Source organism: Solenopsis invicta, unplaced genomic scaffold, assembly GCF_016802725.1.
Source record: "Solenopsis invicta isolate M01_SB unplaced genomic scaffold, UNIL_Sinv_3.0 scaffold_88, whole genome shotgun sequence".
Lineage (NCBI taxonomy): Eukaryota > Metazoa > Arthropoda > Insecta > Hymenoptera > Formicidae > Solenopsis > Solenopsis invicta.
Window position 1 is genome coordinate 159,972 of NW_024105386.1, and position 21,269 is coordinate 181,240.

At 34.0% G+C, this 21,269-nt stretch overlaps 3 protein-coding genes across 5 annotated transcripts in view; 2 read left to right on the top strand and 1 right to left on the bottom strand.

Moving 5' to 3' along the window:
- Positions 1 to 11,088: 11,088 nt before the first annotated feature.
- LOC105203160 lies at positions 11,089 to 13,521 on the top strand. Its single transcript, XM_011171925.3, has 2 exons — positions 11,089 to 11,268; positions 11,875 to 13,521. Exons 1-2 carry the CDS (start codon positions 11,242 to 11,244, stop codon positions 13,372 to 13,374), a joined length of 1,527 nt encoding a protein of 508 aa, XP_011170227.3. The 5' UTR covers positions 11,089 to 11,241; the 3' UTR covers positions 13,375 to 13,521.
- An 8-nt stretch (positions 13,522 to 13,529) lies between these two features.
- On the bottom strand, positions 13,530 to 16,955 carry LOC120360042. 2 transcript variants are annotated; one of them, XM_039459596.1, is made up of 3 exons: positions 16,701 to 16,955; positions 15,657 to 16,156; positions 13,530 to 15,561 (listed from the first exon to the last, which is right to left on the bottom strand). In XM_039459596.1, exon 3 carries the CDS (start codon positions 15,083 to 15,085, stop codon positions 13,982 to 13,984), a length of 1,104 nt encoding a protein of 367 aa, XP_039315530.1. In that variant the 5' UTR covers positions 15,086 to 15,561; positions 15,657 to 16,156; positions 16,701 to 16,955; the 3' UTR covers positions 13,530 to 13,981. The 2 variants fall into 2 exon arrangements, with proteins under 2 accessions (XP_039315530.1, XP_039315529.1); XM_039459595.1 differs by having other exon boundaries at positions 13,530 to 16,156.
- Positions 16,956 to 17,094: 139 nt separating this feature from the next.
- LOC105194419 (tubulin gamma-2 chain) overlaps positions 17,095 to 21,269 on the top strand; it is a 48,630-nt gene continuing 44,455 nt past the window's right edge. The window contains exons 1-2 of one of the 2 annotated variants that reach the window (XM_039459593.1): positions 17,095 to 17,325; positions 19,585 to 19,787. In XM_039459593.1, coding sequence (XP_039315527.1) covers positions 17,277 to 17,325; positions 19,585 to 19,787 — 252 coding nt within the window. In that variant the 5' untranslated portion in view covers positions 17,095 to 17,276. Of the gene's footprint in view, positions 17,326 to 19,337; positions 19,437 to 19,584; positions 19,788 to 21,269 lie in introns of those variants that run through there. The other variant, XM_039459594.1, reaches the window with a different exon arrangement.

A 21,269-nucleotide genomic window follows, 5' to 3' on the forward strand; every position in this document is an offset into this window, starting at 1 on the left:
ACTTTCAAATATATATCTATTTCATTTTAAGTGTACACTAATTCAGGGAGTTCAGGAACAGAAAACAAACGGTCGGTGTCGGTAAAGTCCTATATAAAGAGAGAAGCGACATGGGCTGCGTTCAGCAGACTCAACAGTTTAGTGAGCGCTTGCTGTTATTGGTGTATTCTTCTAAATCTAAAAGTCTGATTGGATGATCTAGAAGAATATCTCAACATGTTGAGATATTCTTCTAGATCATCCAATTAGACTTTTAGATTTAGAAGAATACACCAATAACAGCGCTCACTAAACTGTTGAGTCTGCTGAACGCAGCCATTGATGTCCGAAGCTCTGATTGGTAATCTGATTGATACTTGATTGGCTAAGCGAGAAGCCATATTGTGAACACAGCTGTTGCAGAATGATACGAATGGTGTTTGATGACATTGAGCGGTCCCAAAATGGCGGTGAAGGACTCAATTGGATACTGAAGGTTGTGGTGGGGGTTCGATGTCTCTTTTTGGCTGTGTTCCGATATTAACTGCCAGTACTGAAAATGTATAGTATATGTGACGTGAACTATAAATTTTCAGTACTGCCAGTAAAAACGGAACACAGCCTTTATAGGCCTGTTCGTGTTACTGCCCTTTTTGAGTTAATTTTTTTGTCGTCTCTCTCTTTCTTACGATCGAATATATATTTATCTCATTTTAAGTGCAAAAATTTTTGGGGATTTCAAGCAACTCGAACAAACCTCATGTCTATCCGTTTGTTTTCTGTTCCTGAACTCCCTGAATTAGTGTGCATTTAAAGTGAAATAGATATATATTTGAAAGTTAGTGAAAACAAGAAGGAACATTCCAGTGCAGTCTAGTGCAGGAATAGAAAACAAGCCTTATATGTTCCGAGGTTATAGCACAGTATAATAGTGTTTTTCATTTGGAAAACTAGTGCGCACTGAGTGTGCACTCGCCGCTGGCAATTGGACGTTTCGGTTCGCGCGATGACGGTGCCAACGGAAACGCCCAATTACCTGCAGCAAGTTGCAACCGAGGGTCACAGTGGCGCTGGAGAGACCTGGACGTGCAGCAACACCGGAACCACCGTTGATCGAGCAACAAAAGTTGGACAACGCCGACTCAAAGAAGGAAGGCGGGCTCCCGAGCGGACAGTTGATTCAAATGATCTCCAATTGAGGAAACATCCCGGGGAGTGGCAGCAACATCGAGGAGCCTGTGAGGATGCCAGCAAGGTCACCGCAGAGCGAGAATACCAATTAAGATTAGAATAAACCAAGTATTATAGAATTATAACCATAAGGCAAATTTTATCTTATATTAATTTATCAATATTTTCATTTAGTTCACTACTAGAGTAACATTACTTTGGCAAATTTTATATCAATATTCTATTTATTTCATTGCTAGGGTAACATTGCCAACGCATATCAACTTTTGTTCGAAAAATTTAACGTTATTTCGCGCTAAAAGATGACGTAGGTACACCCAAGGACTTTGATTCTGTCCATGGGAAAATTTTCCAAACTAAGAAGTCGCTATTTTTCTACATATTTACAGTTTATGATTAACGTAACAACCAATAAGCTCTAGTTGTTTCATTAATCATGAACTGCGAGTATGTAGAAAGTGGTGACTTCTCAGTTAAGAAAATTTCTCCATGGACAGAATCAAAGTTCTTGGGTGTACAAAGGTGAAAAGGAGGCATTAGGCGCATGCGTAGAAAACGAAGAAGTAGAAAGAGACAATGTAACAGTCAGTCAGGAAAGAACCGAGGCAATGAGAGGTCAATGTCTCCGGGCATTAAAAAAGGGTGATGCAATAGTTGCATCAGCGTGCGTAATCAAACAACATCAATGTAATTTTTTTTTGTATATTGTGCTAAGAAAGTCCCGTTAGAGATTTAATGTAATCAAAAAGGGAAAGTTAGTTAATTTTTATCATTAATATTTGTGATTTGTGTAATAAACGAAAACTTTTTAAACAAACTGTGAAAAGTGACTTGCGCACCAACCCAAAAACGCGTCCTCTTAACGCGGAACAGACAGTGAAATGATCAATTAACGGTCAATCAATTGAGTGACGGCTGACGCGGGACGCAGTTGCGACGGCAAACAAGAGCGAGTCAACCAGCATCCAGGAGATGGAAAAAATCAAGAATTATCCTTGGTAATTAGCAGGTAAAATTACATGGCGACCGTGAAGGAATAAATAAATATAAATTTATTGTTGACCAGACTTTGATCCGGTTACAAAGTGCACATTCAGTGCGCACTAGTTTTCTCAATAAAAAACGCTATAAGAAAGAACAGTAGTTCGACTCGGTGTCGGCACCTTTGATATGATGACTACAAAATTGCCATGTTGCTGGTTGTGCGTAGAACCAATAGCGTTTGCGAGCGCAGTGGTTTAACCATTGAACTATACTCTAACTGGAATGGGCACTGCCATATAACGTCTGTAAGCGGAAAACGTGATAGAAATAGCAAGATGCGAGGGGCTACCTCTCTTTTTCTAAGCGTTCTTTGCGCATGCGTCAGCATTCACCTTACATTCCTACTCAAAAATTAAATTTTTTCTTTGTTTTCATGTTGATACAGCATGTAATGGAATTCGTGGAAACGAGGAAGAAATTAACTTTTACTTAAAAAGTTACTTAAATACTTAAAAAAATATAATACAATTTTGCTTTTGTTTTATTTATGTATGTCACTCAAGTCGCTCGTTTATCTATCCTCATGTGCCGGTACTGCAAAACTTTTTAACGTGACTGTACTGACAAAGAGAGGTGGCCATTCGAAATGGCTCTCTCTCGTCACGTTTTCTGGCGGCTAGAGTCCTATATAAAGAGAGAAGCGACATCAAACCCCCACCACAACCTTCAGTATCCAATTGAGTCCTCCACCGCCATTTTGGGACCGCTTTAACGTCATCAAACACCATTCGTATCATTCTGCAAACAGCTGTGGTCACAATATAGCTGCTCGCTTAGCCAATCAAGTATCAATCAGATTACCAATCAGAGCTTCGGACATCAATGTCGCTTCTCTCTTTATACTCTACTGGCGGCTAGTCCCCATTTCAGTTAGAGTATAGTCACAGTATATCCAGTAGCGCAACTCCCTGTCGGCACCTTTGATCTTAGCGTGTACGAAATTGAACTGCACATGCGCGAGCTAAGTAGGTAACCAATCATAGATCTGCTCTTTGGTGCTGCACTAAAATGTTGTATCTCGCTTTCACTAAACTTGAAATGTATATGTATTTCATTTCAAGTACAACGGCTGTTCACTTGTCATCCTTTTATCATTTCCCTCTCTTTTTCAAACGTATTATTTGCAAGTTGGTTGTTATATTTAAGATATAAATTAAATAAAAACGATATAAATAAGTAGTTAATCACGCAATATACTATTCAAACAATAAAAAATATGTAAATAAAGAAAATATATATAACAAAGGAAAACTATATATACAATTCAACAAATATTGATAAAAAAGAAAGTGTGTGTGTGTGTGTGTATATATATATATAGTTTCTGTAAAAAAATGCGTAAAATTTAAAAAAAAACGTTGAGTGTAAATAAAGAGAAAACACTACCTTTAAAACTCAACTTGTGTAAAAACAAATATTACAAGCACTAGAACAACTTATAATTCTTTATTTTATCATTATAAACTAAGCCTAAATGTTTAATCACCAGGAATATTCATTATAATAAAGATAAAGCAATAACTTATGATTTAAATTCAGTTTTGCGAAAGCGAAATACCTCTAAGACTCAATTTGTGTAATTAAAAATATTTCAAATATTAGAACAACTTATATTTATTCATTTTATCATTAAAAACTAGGTCTAAATATTTAATTACTGGAAATATTTATTATAATAAAGATGAAGCAATAACAGTAATGATTTTGATTCAGTTTTATGAAAGCAAAACATCTTGGTGATTCTAAACTTTTAATCTAAATCATAACTGTTTTTGCTTTATCTTTATTTTCATAAATATTTCTGGTGATTAAACATTTAGACTTAGTTTATAATCATAACATAAAGAAATTTAAGTTGTTATATTGCTTGTAATATTTTTAAGTACACAAGTTGAGTCTTAGAGGTAATTCGCTTTCGCAAAACTGAATCTAAATCATAACTGTTATTGCTTTATCTTTATTACAATGAATTTTTCTGATGATTAAACATTTAGATCTAGTTTATAATGATAAAATAAAGAAATTTAAGTTGTTCTAATACTTGTAATATTTTTAATTACATAAGTTGAGTCTTAGAGCTTTAAATCAGAGAGCACATTCTTACAGTGAAAGGTGAAATTTACATGGGACAAATTAGAAAGGTAAAAATAAGTTTGTTTATACACATTTGGCTTAAATAACTTTACTTTGTAATCATATACATAATTTATAGATTTTTAACTGATTATAAAAATTTGATACAAAGTGTATTTAAGAGTGATGCGTAAAATCTTTCTATAAATGTTTAGATCATACGGGGAATAATAGAAACTGTCTCCTCGACAGTTAATATTAATTTCCACTCAGTCACTGAACACCACTGAACACTGAACACTTCTCACTATCTATTTTTTTTGACACAGCTTTTCACTTCGATTCTATACAGCTGATGTACACCCAAGGACTTTGATTCTGTCCATGGGGAAATTTTTCAAACTGAAAAGTCGCTATCTTTCTACATACTTACAGTTTATGATTACCGTAACAGCCAATAAGCTCTAGTTGTTTCATTAATCATGAACTGCGAGTATGTAGAAAATGGTGACTTCTCAGTTTGGAAAATTTCCCCATGGACAGAATCAAAGTCCTTGGGTGTACAGCTAAACGTCTGCTCCCGCCAATTCTAACCGAATTCTACATGGCATTTAAATGTGTGACAGAAAGAGCTATAGAAAAACAGTAAGAGAAAATGCGACAGAAAATCTGTTATGTGATTGGTTACCTACTTAGCTCGCGCATGTGCATTTCAATTTCTTACACGCTGAAATCGGGAGAGTTGCGCTACTGTATATACTGTGGTATAGTTCAATGGGTTTAACTTAACCTGAGTCTAGAGACCCTATATCAGATTCAGGGGGTCGATCATGAAACTTTTTCCCTAGGGTGGAAAGGTGAAAAGTGAAAATCTTTACCATTGAAGTTAATGGAGAAATTTTTCACTTTTCACGTTTCCGCCTCAGGGTGCAGTCCCATGAGGCGTATCAGGCGTATCGCGGATTGCGCGTATCGAAAATCTGACCAATCGCGAACGTTCCGCTGTTTCCGCTGTTCTTGGTTCGCTGCCGTTCCGCCGAAGTTATTCTTTAGCGTATTCAATCGAGCGGATCAGAGCGGATTGAGGTTAACATAAAGAAAAATAGCAGTTTCTTGTAATTGATACAATTAAAACAATTATGAACAAAGGAAATATAAGTCCTGTGAGTAGCATATAGCATTTTAAAATATTATTTTTGTAATACTTATTAATTATAATATTTTAAGGTTAGTTTAGAATTTGACGAAGCATATTTTTGATTAGTCTACACTGATTATTTCAGTTTAATATAAATACGGATATAAATATTGTATTATGAATTGCAAATTACAAATTGCAAATTACAAATATTGGTCTGACCCAATATTTCCGTTTTCCTTTATTCGCAATTTTTCTCTCGTTTTTTAATGCTAAATAATAAAGCGCATAAAGATTAATAATTTTACGATGTATTTCATGCCTGGTAAAAACATCGTAATTTATTCGTTTTAAACGTTTTATTAATAAAGCAATTGAAAGCAATATTGTTTTCGATTTCATTCTGCACCTGTTAAAAGTCAAATGTTTTATTTACTTATACTAAATAAATTAATAAATTAAATAAAATTCACTTTATATATACTGTGAATATTCTACTATTCTTCCGTCTGCTTTTGTTCCTACGGTCCCATGAAGCGGAATTCGCGTAAGCGGATCAGCAGTTCACCAATCACAAGACTGTTTGGATGAGAGAAATAACAAAATTCGTTTCGTGATTGAGCATCCGCTTAATACGCTTACGCAAATTCCGCTTCATGAGACCGTAGGAACAAAACGTTCACGTACTGAAAGCAGCGGAACGTTCGTGATTGGTCAGATTTTCGATACGCGCAATCCGCGATACGCCTGATACGCTCCATGGGACTGCACCCTCAGGGAAAAAGTTTCATGATCGACCTCCTGGACAGGCGACAATCACTTTTGATTGGTTCTTCAGTATTGGTCAACTCCCGCCTGTATTTGAATTCCAATATTCGTATTATGTTTAGATGTTATAGAAAAATCGAGTATAGGAAATAAATAAATAACAATTTTTTTATAATGTTATACAATATATTTTATTTTAATATAGTATGCATTGCCATTGACTTACTGTCATATTTTTTACATTTTATTGCATTTTTTAATTAAAAATTTGTAATTTAAAAATTACAAACCTCTTATATATTTATATATAAGTTGTAATATGGTAAAATATGGTTAGCTGTAACTTTACTATTAGGAGTACAAATTGAAAACCGCCGTTTTTTGTCAAAATTTGAGGATTGATTGTTGAAAAATGGTTACATACTTATTCTTGAAAGTATTGTCCATCGCTGGCCACTACTTTCTCCCACTTTTCGGGCAGCATACGAATCCCGCGTCGAAAAAACTGCTCGTCTTTTGCGGCGATCCACGAATCGACCCAGTTTTTGGCCTCTTCGTAATAATGGAAGTGCTACTCAGCCCGGCCATGCGCCATTGATCGGAACAAGTGGTAATCTGAAGGGGCGATGTCAGGAGAATACGGCGGATGAGGTAAGACGTCCCATTTCAATGTTTCCAGATAGGTTTTAACGACCTGAGCAACATGTGGCCGAGCGTTGTCGTGCAGCAACATCACTTTTTCGTGTCTTTGCTCGTATTGTGGCCGTTTTTCCTGCAATGCTCGGCTCAAACGCATTAGTTGTGTTCGGTAGCGAGCTCCTGTGATGGTTTCACCCGATTGCAACAGCTCATAATAAATCACGCCGAGCTGGTCCCACCAAATACACAGCATGAGCTTCGAGCCATGGATGTTTGGCTTGGCCGTCGATGTTGATGCATGGCCGCGGTAGCCCCACGATTTTTTTCGCTTTGGATTATCATAATGGATCCACTTTTCATCGCCGATTACAATACGATGCAGAAAACCCTTCCGTTTTTGCCGTTGGAGCAGCTGTTCGCACGCGAAAAAACGCCGTTCGACGTCTCTCGGCTTTAATTCGTATGGCACCCAGTGTCCATGCTTTTGGATCATTCCCATAGTTTTCAAACGATGTGAAATAGCTTGTTGAGTCACGCCCAATGAATCTGCAAGCTCCTGTTGCGTTTGAGATGAATCTTCATTCAGTAATGTTTCCAATTGTGCGTCTTCAAACTTTTTCACCTGTCCGGGACGCTCCTTGTCTTCTACGCCGAAATCACCACTTTTGAAGCGTTGGAACCATTCTCGACACGTTCTTTCACTAATGGAAGCCTCACCATAAGTTTTTACAATCATTCGACGCGCCTTAGCCGCAGATTTTTTCGAATTGAAGGCAAAAAGCAAAACTTCCCGCAAATGACGCTTATTGGGCACAAATTTCGACATTTTTGATCACAAAAAAATATATAACGCCGATAAAAATTCACAACTGCAATGAAAAGGAATTGTTGCCAGATGCCCAACCTTACATTAAAAATTTTTGATCTAACGTTTGGCACCAGCATTTACCGCTGGCGCCATCTACTGGAAAACGGCGGTTTTCAATTTGTACTCCTAATACATTCTTTAATTAAAAAATTTTTTAAACTTATATCTGTAATGTTATTAAAATATTTAGAATAATGTCGAAACATTTGTTCAAACCTAAAAAAGATTAAAAAAGTTTCAACATTAACAAAAAATAAACAATTATTTGTGTAACATTTTAATTGTACGAATTTGGTAAATGAATGTAATATTGGAGTTTTTGAGCTAACTGATTTTAAACATTTATTACACAGTCTGCATTGTTTTGTAATAGATTGTATCCTTTAGCTCTAGAATTATTACAAAATAAGGTTACATAGCTACCCATTTTTAATAGGTTTTAAAATAAACTTGCACAAAGAACACACAACAATAGTTTTACGTGTCACGTGATTTCGCGGTTAAGTTGAGGTTAGGCACGTCAAGAATAAGTTTGAGAGAAAGGTGTATCTCTTTCTCTCTCGTGCGATTTTGCCCAAATCGCGTCCAGAGTCCAGACTCTGATATAGTGTCTCTACCCCTGGGGGTCGATTGTGTATCTTTGTCGACTTTTCTCACTTCTCGTATTTTCATCTCACATGAAAAAATACGCGCGATTGGCTATGAGCATAGTGAAAATGCGATATCCTTATGCTCACGTGAGTGAAAATCACAAATGCGAGTGCGAGCAATGGTAGAATACTTCACATAACCTTTAAAAAACGGTGCATCGCCTCCGAGTTAAATAATCTCCAATAATCTCAAAGTCCCTCCTGTTGACGATTGACGACGCGTGTCTCGAAAAAGATACCAATTTAAAAAAAACGGTGCGTAAATATTGCATAATTTATTTATAATATATACTTATATTATTTATATCTTATTATTTATTTATTGTTATTTATTATTTATATACTTATATAATTATTAATTTATTTATATACTTTATACAATTTTACAATGTATTATCTAGAATATCGAAAGGATCCTGAGTATTTCTCAATCTCCTTCTTAATAAATTTAAATTTCTTTTTCTAATTCTTTTTCTAATTTGCATTTTCCTCTTGCTCGATAAAAAATAAAAGATACTCCATTCTGAAACGATACAAGACTCCGCAAACTCGACCAAATTCGACACAGTTTGATTGAACTCGACATCAAAATACTTGCCAAGCAATGTCACTTGAGAAATGTCGCATTTCCACTATGGTGAAAAGTAGCCAATCGAGTGAGAGCTCACTTTTACTATTTTCACTAGGTTTTGGAATACGCAATCGACCCCCTGGGCTGCGTTCAGATTCTCCACCCGGTGAGTGATCTCTGGGTGACTGGGTAAATGGGCGGAGCTAATGAAAAGCTCCCTAGTGGTTTATGGAATTTGGGCACGTATTATGCATTTGTTCGGAATTGATTCCGATCGGAATTATTCCGTTTCTCACTAAATTTCTATTGTGTTTTCTAGGGAAAACGGAATAATTCCGATCGGAATTGATTCCGAACAAATGCATAATACGTGCCCTGAACGCATTCTCAAACATTGGGTGTGTTTAGCAAATAACGCTGAGAAATAGTAACATAAATATTCAGATTCAGAATAAATTACATAATAAATTAAGATAAACGATAAAGATAATACATAAATATTTTACTATGAATATTTTTATCAATATAACTAAAGTAGATGAAAATTAAATGTTAGTAGAATAGGACGAATCAATTTAAACAATGAAAATAAATTTTTATTTTAACAAATTAGATGAAGATATATATTGCGCATATCATCTATTATATATATAGGCTTGTTTTCTATTCCTGCACTAGACTGCACTGGAACGTTCCTTCTTGTTTTTACTAACTTTCAAATATATATCTATTTTACTTTAAGTGCACACTAATTCAGGGAGTTCAGGAACAGAAAACAAACAGTATATTTTATTAGTATCAGAAAATATTTAATAATACTAAAAATCTTTAACATACTAATCTCAAATATAAATATTTATATAATGGTTTTGTGAGACTGTAGACCAAGAAACCTTACATTAATAGAATAAAAGATTAACATTTATTAATCTGTAATTACATAAACAGAATAATAAACAAAACGTTTAAACTTTACTTGGTTATTAACGTTTTTCTTTATTATATTTATACATTTTAATTTTTATTTACTATAATATTTTAAATTAAATTTATTTTTTTATTTTAAATTTGTTTTAAATATACGAGCTTTATCACAAATATATAGAAATTTTTATAGCGATACATTTTGGAACGGGGGGTGCTGTCACATGGGGCGTAACTTGCGTAAGCGTAACTTGCGTAAGCGTAACTTGTGCCGACCAATGATATTGTTTTACTGTAACATTATCTTCCGCCTAGTTACTTTACGCTTTTTACATTATTATCGTTACGTCGAATCCAATTTTCTGCGTAAGAAACGCTGTGTATACATGTATTGGTAACACATGTATTACTTAAATAAGCAGAACAAAATTGAAAGATAGATAATGATATCAGGGTAAATTAAGAAACAGTTTTATGTGAAATTTATTATTTATAATAGCTATTCTGTAATAACATTCTGTCATATCCAATCTTCTTGCGATATGTTGATACAAAATTTTAAGGTTATAGTTGTACATTAATAAATATATCCGTGTTGCTTGAATTTCTTGCATGTAAAATGCTTTCTTTTTTTTAAATGCCTAACATATATTTATTTTGTTTTAAATATATAAATTTTTGAAAATTACAAGGAACAGGAATATATGCCCGCACAGGTTAGATTTGCACATAGATGATTCACACATACTAGTGTGCAGAGTATCAGTTCCACATGAGACGTATTTTCCGAGACGCGTAAATTACAAAAACCAATTCTAAATTTGTTTAGCATTTCTGTTAGAGAGTACAAGAGAAACCCTAATCAGTAATTGGTTGCATTAGATACGCATTTCTTAAAAATCCGCGAAATACGCTTCATGTGAAAGAAGACTTTTAAATGGCGTAACATATTTTAGTAAGTTACTAGAATACACAAATTACGCTACGCAAGTTACGCTCCATGCAGGGTTGGGTAATTTGGTGATTTCTGGGGTTTTATACGTTACACGTATAATACATGTATAATACGTATAAAACGTATAAAACTCCATAATCTCATTTAAAACCATAAAGGTTAGTTTATGCAGGCCGTAACCGCTAACTTATGCCGGAATCTGTAAGAAATTAACCAATCTTAATCGACTTATAGAAGAATTATCAATTATGATTGGTCAATTTCTTATAGATTCCGGCATAAGTTAACGGTTACGGTCTGCATAAACCAACCTTAACAACGCTACGTTTCGTTGGTATGACAGGTTTTCTAACCCGAATAAACGTCAACTTTAACGATTAATACCAAACTGAAGAATTACCAAAAAGTATACTCGCAATTTGAAGCACGATAAATGAAACAATGAGTTTCACAGGTAGAACAAGTCAAGTGAGTAATCGAAAAACTTCATCACATTCCAGATAGCACAAAATATTTATAAAATATGTATAAAATATTTATTAAATATTTATAATATTTATTTTAATATTTTATAAACATTTATCAAAGCATTTAATAAATGTTTTTATGGCAGTAGATTGGACTGAACATAAATATTTATCATGAATGTTTCAAAAATATTTATGATTTATGATAATTATTTGAAAATGTTCGAAATATCCACATAAATATTATATTACACCTCATAATCTCAATGAGTAAAACAATATTTCTATATTTTAAAAAACAATTTTTGCAAAAAAATTTTATTCTTAGGAATTTTTTTTGGAAATTCCGAAGCGGTCACCCATTCAAGTCGCAATCAATATTTTAGAAAATATTTTAACAATATTTTTGATAAAGATTTTTATAATTTTTTCCGTCATATATATAAAATATGTATAAAATATTTCTATAATACTTATAAAAAATATTTATGATAAATATTTATTAATATTTATCATAAATATTTTGTGCTATCTGGGATATATTTCTACCAATTTTATTCGTTCGAAAAAAGATCATTCGAAAAATCGATCATTCATTTATTTACAGTCGCAATCCCCAAAACATATTCCAAAAAAACCGAAGTTAGAATTGGGAACATCGTCATCGTCTAAGATGCCACGCAAAGCACCGACGAGGGATGACATTGACATAGCTTTGGGTCAATTTTTCTTTGGATGTAACATCTCATTCAATATCGTGGAATCGCAACATTTCAAAAACTTTGTGGATCTCTTACAAAGACTGCGTTCGCCAACGCCATACCAACCTCCAACGAGGAAGACACTTTCGACCAAGCTCCTGGACAAGGTCCACCAAAAGCAGTTAGATGAAAGAGTCTCAGTCTCAGATGATGGAACAGACGGAGTTCTTTTAATTGATGGGTGGAAGAATTCATCCGCCAATACCAAGAATGTTGTTTGCACCCTTCACTCAGTTAACTCTAAAAGTACATTCCTAAAATCCTGGGATATAACGGGACTCAGAGAAACCGGCGAACAACTTAAAGAAATTGTCAACGAAGGAATAAAGTTAGCCAAAGAAAAGTTCAACGTTACCACCTACGCCGTAGTTTCCGACAATGCGTCGCCGATGATATCGATGGGCAAAAAAATAGAGATTTGGCATACTACGTGTCACAGCTACAGTGGCAATCTGTTGGCCAAGGCTTTTGTTTCAGATGATTTTGCGAAGACTGTAAATGAATTTTTGCGTAAATTTAAGTCACCGAGTGCAGAGCATGAAATAAAGCAGCGAGGAGGATCCAGAATTATACTAGCTTGTGACACAAGGTGGTGTAGTTACAGAGATGCGTTCCGATGTCTGCTAAAAAATTTGCATCTTATGCAAGCTCTTAGTGATGAAAAGAAGATTCAACTTGATCCCAAATACGAAAGCTTGCTCAGAGACCCATCATTTGCGATACAGTTACAAGATTTTATCTTGATCTTCGATCCAATATGCCAATTGATAAACGTCTGTCAAGAATCGAATTGTAGCATAGCTAAAGCTTGTGAAGAATGGCTCAAATTAGTGATACCGACAGCCAATGATGAGATGCAAAAAAAATTGGACGATCGACTCGAAAAAGTGTTGACACCAATTGTACTCACAGCCAATTTCCTACATCCTCAGTATCGGGGCAAACGTTTTGAACACGATCATCGGAAAATGAAAATGGTTTTCGATTTTTTGACACAAGAATTGGAGTTGGCAGATATCACTGATGAAACGGGACTAGATGCTTATCAGAAGGATCGTGGTATTTTTGGAAAATTGAGGGAACGAAATCATACAGCACCAGAAGCATTTTGGATCTTAGCTCGTCCATTTCACCCAAAACTGTCGTTACTGGCTAAAAAATTGTTAAATATTCCTGCTGCTTCAGCGCAATTGGAAAGACTCTTTTCTTCGTGGGCTTTTGTTCACTCTGATTTACGCAACCGTCTCACTGTGGATCGATCGATGAAACTTGTTGATATCTACTATTCTCTGAAAATGAATGAGTTTTTTGATGATCATTACGACGAATTGATAGAATCTAACTGAATCAATGCTTATTTGTAATTAACATAAAATAATAAGGAAGAACCCGTATAAAAATGAGAATGAATTCATTTTTATTTTTTGTACAAAATGTATGAATTTATTTTTTATAAAAAAAATACATGAAAGTTACTTTTTTAAGTATGTAAACTGTCACTTTTGTAACATCTTTTTCTTAATAATATTTCACATTTTAAATCACAAAATCCATAACTGGTAAGTTGGATATAAACTCTTGTCAAATGGGCGGATCCCGATAGCGCACGGGATCGATAGCCCACCACCACTCACAACAACCAATACCTAGAGATTTTCCGTTGTTTGGGTTAGATAAGTTAAGATGATTGGTTGGTGGGCTATCGCACCGTGCGCTATCGGATCCCGTCCTTGTCAAATGCTTTTTCGTATCTCATTTCACAAAATGAACAAAGTTCGCGGAAACGCGAAGAAACTTTGAGTTCCTTCATATATAGTTTAAATACATTAACAGTAGAATATTTCTCTTTTAACTACTATTTAACAATTTATATTGTCATATTACCAACAAGAAAACAAATTCGGAATAGATTCAAACGTATAAGTTAAAAAATAAATCTGTGAGCTTTTCAAATCATTTAGGCGTTAAGTCGTTAACATTAGCCGGATGTGATATCGATTTGTGCACAGCAACAGGGAGTCGTAGGATTTTCATAGCAAAGGATGATAACTTTGGGTGTACTGAAGAAACTACCCGCCAGAATGACAGTGCATCGTATTCTTTTAAACGACGAGAACTGAATAATTTTGTCGAATCTCTATAATTCCCAAACTCGTTCATTTGATCTGGATCAAGTTCCTCAAGCATGAAATCCGTAGTCTTTGTAATACGTATCACATCTTCTGCGAACCGTTTACCTCGGTAGATGGGATGAAGAAGATTTGCTGTTAAGGCAATTGGAGTCAGGACTTCTTCGATTCGACATTGAATTGATTTATAGTTCTCATTATCGACCACCATCAACCATTGTTCGACAATATCAGCAATCGTGGTGTTTTGCTGCTCGCAATTTTGTGCAATTGAGTGAATAGGCTCCAACAAATCCAAAGCATGTTTCAACTTTTCCTCGAAGGAGTCCTCAATTAATATGCTTACAACGTTTTTTTTTAATCTGCACTCCCTGTCGCCCACTAGCTGTCTCATAGCTCCATAATTTTTCATACAAGATGAAAATAAATTCCAGTAATGAGAATGTGAACAGTTTCGTAATTTGATGTCTGTTCCTCCATGTACTATTAAATTCTCTTGCAATTCTCTACTTGAGAATTCGTCAAGTAAGTAACGTACATTTTCTGCAAGCTCAAAGTCGACCAGATCGACTTCGACAGATGCAGCGAAGGACTTATGGCATTGCAATGACCACGGTGTTCTGCATCCATTTAAATCTATCGATCCCAAATTTTTGTCAGAAATGGCGGCGTAGATCGTGATGTTAAATTTTGTTCTCGATAAATCGATTGCATCATGAATTATATCTGTGAAATTGTCATCATTTTTCTGCGCATACCATGTCTTCAAATATATATATTTTTTGTCTTGGGACTGCACGAAAGCAACTACGTGCGACTCCTGTTCCGTTTTTGTCCTAAAGAGGATCAATACTCCTTCGGAATTAGACAAAGTCGAACGGATTTTTTCGAGTTGGGCATGAGAATCGTGGAGAAACTGATTTGCCATCGCTGCCGCAGACAGTGGCTTGTACCCAGGTCGTATAGCACCTCATGCAATCCAAAAACACCTTGGATTCGACTTTGTCGAAAGGGATGTTGCATCCATAGAAAAATTTCGCTACAAACTCGTCAAAACGGATTTTATCTTTTTCTGAAACATAATCAAAATATGAATTCAATCCTCGTTGAGGTTTCGATGTTTTACGTTTTTTCGCACATGGAAGAATGGACGTAGACGAAATATCTGCACTCAGTCCCTGAGATAGTATAGTTGATATTTCGTGATCAGGAATAATAACGGGAATATGTTCAGCATTTTCGACTCCTATTGCGATGATCTTTGAAGATCTTGGATCCGATTCATCCAATGACGAATCCGTTATCGTGTCAATACTGTTAATTTGGATTGCATTGAGCATATTTTCGTTGATATCATTTGACTTCGAAGCTGTCAATCTATGCTTATCTCTATTGCAGGTTGTTCTGTAAATATAAAATTTTCACAAACATTCAATATAGTTTACTCTTTCATCTCTGATGAGTGATGAGTCATTTTCTCCATATTTTATTTTGTTAACCTGTGGGTTTGTAACCTAGATTTCGAGGAGTTTGTTAAAGTTTTTTCACAAACCATGCAGTAGGCTACCATTTTTCCACCTACAGAACGTCGCTCAAAGTCACCATTTTCCCAAAAATTATGGGTTGGCCTGCCACCCCGACTTTTTCTTTTATTGTCACAAAGACAGGGGACCGGGGACAATAATCAAAGGTTATGATTCAATCACAAGCTCTACAACATATAACATAACCAGACAAATGTAACGTCGGTAACGTTATTTACCGACGTTACGTTATAAGCATACGCTTCCGTCAAAGGCCTGAAGAGGCGCGATCAGCGTATTATACATACGTATAAAACCATGTATAATACGTATGTATTATACATGGTTTTATAAACGTATAAAGCATTAAGTATTATACATACCCAACCTTGGCTCCATGTGACGGCACCCTCAGTCGGGTTAATGACGCCATATGCTGGACTCGTCCAATCAGGGGGTCGATTACGTATTCCAACCTAGTAAAAATGGTAAAAGTGAGCTCTCACTCGATTGGCTACTTTTCACCATAGGAAATGCGACATTTCTCACGTGACATTGCTTGGCAAGTATTTTGGGCTGTGTTCCGTTTTTACTGGCAGTACTGAAAATTTATAGTTCACGTCACATATACTATACATTTTCAGTACTGGCAGTTAATATCGGAACACAGCCTTGATGTCGAGTTCAATCAAACTGTGTCGAATTTGGTCGAGTTTGCGGAGTCTTGTATCGTTTCAGAATAGAGTACCTTTTACTTTTTATCGAGCAAAAGGAAAATGCGAATTAGGAAAAGAATTAGAAAAAGAAATTTATATTTATTAAGAAGGAGACTGAGAGATACTCAGGATCCATTCGATATTCTAGATAATATATTCTAGATAATACATTGTAAAATTGTATAAAGTATATAAATAAATTAATAATTATATAAGTATATAAATAATAAATAACAGTAAATAAATAATAAGATGTAAATAATATAAGTATATATTGTAAATAAATTATGCAATATTTACGCACTGTTTTTTTTAAATTGGTATCTTATTCGGGACACGCGTCGTCAATCGTCAACAGGAGGGATTTTGAGATTATTGGAGATTATTTAACTCAGAGGCGATGCACCGTTTTTTAAAGGTTATGTGAAGTATTCTACCATTGCTTGCACTCGCGTTTGTGATTTTTACTCACGTGAGCATAGGGATATCGCATTTTCACTATGCTCATAGCCAATCGCGCGTATTTTTTCATGTGAGATGAAAATACGAGAAGTGAGAAAAGTCGACAAAGATACACAATCGACCTCCAGAACTTAACCGCCATATTGGTGGTGGTGCGATTCGGTCATGCGCGAAGGACAACTTTCGCCGTGCTTTATAACGGAGTCGACCTACTGTTCTTTCTTATACTGTGGTTATAGCCTTTAACGTTTACGAACGCAGCCGTAGTAAAGAGAAGCCTATTGTTTACAACTATCTGTACAAATACCAGTACCAGTTTATGTAGTCAATTGTTAAAGGCAAACATAAAATTAAATAATTACAACTGTAAATTTTGCTTTTTTTTTTATTTATAACGAGAAGAAATTTAAACGTAAAAATGCCGTGCGAAATGATAACTTTGCAACTTGGCCAATGCGGCAATCAAAGTAAGTCATTTTATTTTGCCATAGGTTAGGTTGATGTCCCTCTGATATAAGCACTATAAATTTTAGAATAATATAAATTCAATTAGCTGCAATGACGAAAGTAATATAAATTAAAGAACTATATTATTTACTTTTTTTTCTTTGATAGAACTACACTGACCAAATAACTACTCTTACAAAATAGTTTTGTGCCCCAAATTTTGATGAAAGTTAAATTAAAATAAAATTTAATAAGTTGATTCTTTTTTGGTATAATAATTAAACATTCTAAAGTTGAAAGATAATCATTTATTACAAATGTAACAAAATATTTGTTTTTTGATGTACCAAAAATACTTTTAAAAATTTTTTGTAATATTAATTTTAGAATATTTTTTTAAATAACAGTACTCAAACAAATTCCATTAAGAAAGAAATATTTGTGTACTTGTATACAATGGGATAAATTTGTATTTTCCCAGTGTATTTAAGAGTTAATTTAAACTCAAAACATTTGTATAGTTTTACATGCAAATTTCTTTACATATAATATTTAAATAACAAGACTACACACACACACACACACACACACACACACACACACACACACACACACACACACACACACACACACACACACACACACACACACACACACACACACACAGGGTGTATCATAAAAAGCACCCACTAATTATATAGTATTATTCCTTGCTAAAAACTGATCGTAAAGAACTTTTTATCTATAATGCTTAATAAAGCAGTAATTAATAAGTAAAGCTAATCCAATCAACTCTGTCTTTTAAAAAGACATACATCGGTGAACCGCGCGCCTGGTAGTGTACTTGAGCGCTCGTCGCTATATTGTTAGTTGCCTTTGCAACTGCACCATATGTCTGTTTAAAGGACGACGCTGATTGGATTAGTTTTACTCAGTAATTACTGCTTTATTAATCCTTAAACATGTAAGTGGGTCTGAGAAACCCCATATGAAGCTTTGAACGCTTGCTGTGTGAAAACGGATTGAGATAGGAGGTTTAGACTAAGACGTAAAGAAAGTTTGAAATCCTCTGTTTTGATTAATATGGTTGATCAACTTTTTTGGTCAACTAGAATTTGAACGGCACAACAGTAAAGTTTTATTAGGGTCAATGCGACCTATATAGTGTATAAGTGAAACTTTATGAGTATTTTACATAAAAAAGCTGGACAAAACACGCTAGAACAAGTTGGTTTGCGGCTGTTACTCGCATATACTCTGTCTAAAGTTGGAATACTCTAAAATGCTGTAGAAAAGGGAGTTTTTCCATAATATATCATGAATCACATCAATTTTCAATTTTAGATGTGATTTAATAAAAAATACCTCATATTTACCTAGTTACATAAGTACATTTTTAATAGAAATGATAATACCATAATTTTTTTTTTTGATAGTATGAATCTTTAGCTTTAAAACGTTATATTGTAAAGTTCTAAAAAGTTTTTTGTTGCAAAGATATTTTTTTTTAAGTGGATTTTTAGATGCCCAAAAGTACCTCATATTCTCCATGTTGCATAATTATACTTTTTAAAAGGAATGACTTTGCCAAATTTTATTTTGAAAGTGTGACTCTTTACCTTTAAAACACTGTATTTGAAAATTCTTAAAAGTTTTTTGTTGTGAAGATATGATTTTTTGAAGGAAAAGTGGATTTTTGACCAATTTCTTATTTGTGCTTAATGGTTCTTTTATGACTTAACAATAAATTATTTTTTGGCAACGTCGATTGTGCAGTCACACTCCTGAGATTCTGAACTTAAAAAAAAAAATGTTGAAAAATATTGATTGTAATCAAACGGTGGGTCCCGATAGCACACAAACTACTGACAATGGCAGATGCCTAGAGATTTTCCATAGGTTGGGTTAGATAAGTCAAGATGATTGGTTGGTGGACTATCGGGATGTGCGCTATCGGAACTCTCCCGTAATTAAAGTTATAGCTTCTCAAAGTTGAAAAATTCTCTCAGACCTGAAAATATGTTTCTGTATTTTACAGGATGGGTGTGTTTAAGGGTTAAGCATTGTAGTAAAAAAAATGATTCAGAACTTTTTGACTCAGTTTTTAGCAAGGAATAACGCTATATAATTAGTGAGCGCTTTTTAAGATACTTCCTATATGTGTACACATATATATATATATATATATATATATATATATATATATGTGTATATATATGTGTATATATATGTATATATATGTGTATATATATATATATATATATAATTTATTTTTACAGTTGGATTTGAATTTTGGAAAAGATTATGTGCAGAGCATGGAATTAGTCCAGAGGGAATTTTAGAGGATTATGCAACAGAAGGAATGGATAGAAAGGATGTTTTTTTCTATCAATCAGATGATGAACATTATATACCACGTGCTGTATTGTTAGATTTGGAGCCAAGGGTAATTCACACTATCATGAATTCTTCATATTCTAAGGTAATACATATTACCCAAGCTGTACTTTTATTAGCCTTATTTTTTATTGTTCGTTGTTTAATACATAAATTTACATTAGGATTGTACTGTACATTTCAAAAAGTCTATATAACTTTTTTGTTTATTGTTTATATTAATCTTTTATAAGAATTTTTTTATACAGACAACAGGCAATATAAATTATTATAAATCCAATAACGCAATACAGAAGTAACTACGTTTTAACACTAGAAGAACCAGATTTAAAGTTTTCTTAGAAGGACTGTAACAGCCAATTTCTTGAAGTATTTTTGCATAATAAATGCACTCGACAGCAAAATTAAGGGATCACCTATTCTGACTCCGAAAAATAGGCACAATTCAAGAGAGTTTAACTTTCTCAAAAATGATCGTAAAAAAATTTTAAAAAAAGCATTTTAAAGCTTGAAATCTCTAGTTTTGAGATTGATAAGTCATGAAGCTTTATTGATTTAAATGGGGATGCGTCAAATCTCAAAATTTTTTACAAACTTTGCAAAGCTCCACGACGCGAAATAAAAATTGCACACAAATGTGTGCAATTGGTTTACAGCATTTGAATGGGTGGATCTTTAGCTTTAATTTGCGTTTTTGTTGATCTTTGTACGATTTTTTTTCACTGAGTTAGGCAACACTGAAGCAAAAATGGCCTCTTTTGCTTCAATGTTGAATAATTCAGTGAATAAAAATTGTACAAAGCTCAACAAAAACGCAAATAAAGCTAAAGATCCACTCTTTTGAATGCTGTAAATTGCATTTGCTTGCAATTTTTATTTCGCGTCGTAGAGCTTTGCAAAGTTCGTAAAAAAATCCGACAAATGTCAAAATCTTATAAAAATTTTATTAAATTGTACAGCGTGAAATAAAAATCGCACACAAATGCAGTTTACAGCATTTGAAAGCGTGGATCTTTAGCTTTAATTTTCGTTTTTGTTGAGCTTGTACAATTTTTTTTTTACTGAGTTAGGCAACACTGAAGCAAAAATGGTTCCTTTTTTTAATGTTGAATAAATCGGTGAATAAACGTCATACAACGCTTAACAAGTACGCAAATTAAAGATAAAGATTCACGCTTTCGAACGCTGCAAATTGCATTTGTGTGCAATTTTTAATTTACGTCAAATAAACTCGTAAAATTCGTAATAAATTTTGCCGTATTTTTATTTTTATCCGTATAGTTCCCTAAAAAATCATATATGTTTCCAAAGTCGATATTAAAAGTGTACATAGAAATATTAAGCTGTAAAATGTGTTTTGAAATATTTAATTTATCATTTTTGTTGACTTATCATGTTACACTGTCTTTTGGAGAGTAACTTTTGGTGATCCTTTAATTTTGCTGTTGAACGTTCACTTAATCTTTGCTAAAGTCGATATTTGAACTTGTGAAAAAAAAAATTATAAAATGATTTTCCAGGGCTCATGTTAACGGGCAAAACCTTTAAAATGATTTAAAGGTTTTGA

Excerpts from the sequence above, each read along its gene's own strand:
- LOC105203160 (XM_011171925.3), top strand. The coding sequence starts at position 11,242 with ATGAGTTTCACAGGTAGAACAAGTCAA. Across the intron at positions 11,269-11,874 it reads TCACAGGTAGAACAAGTCAA|TCGCAATCCCCAAAACATAT; the intron begins GTGAGTAATCGA and ends ATTTATTTACAG.
- LOC120360042 (XM_039459596.1), bottom strand. The coding sequence starts at position 15,085 with ATGGCAAATCAGTTTCTCCACGATTCTCATGCCCAACTCGAAAAAATC.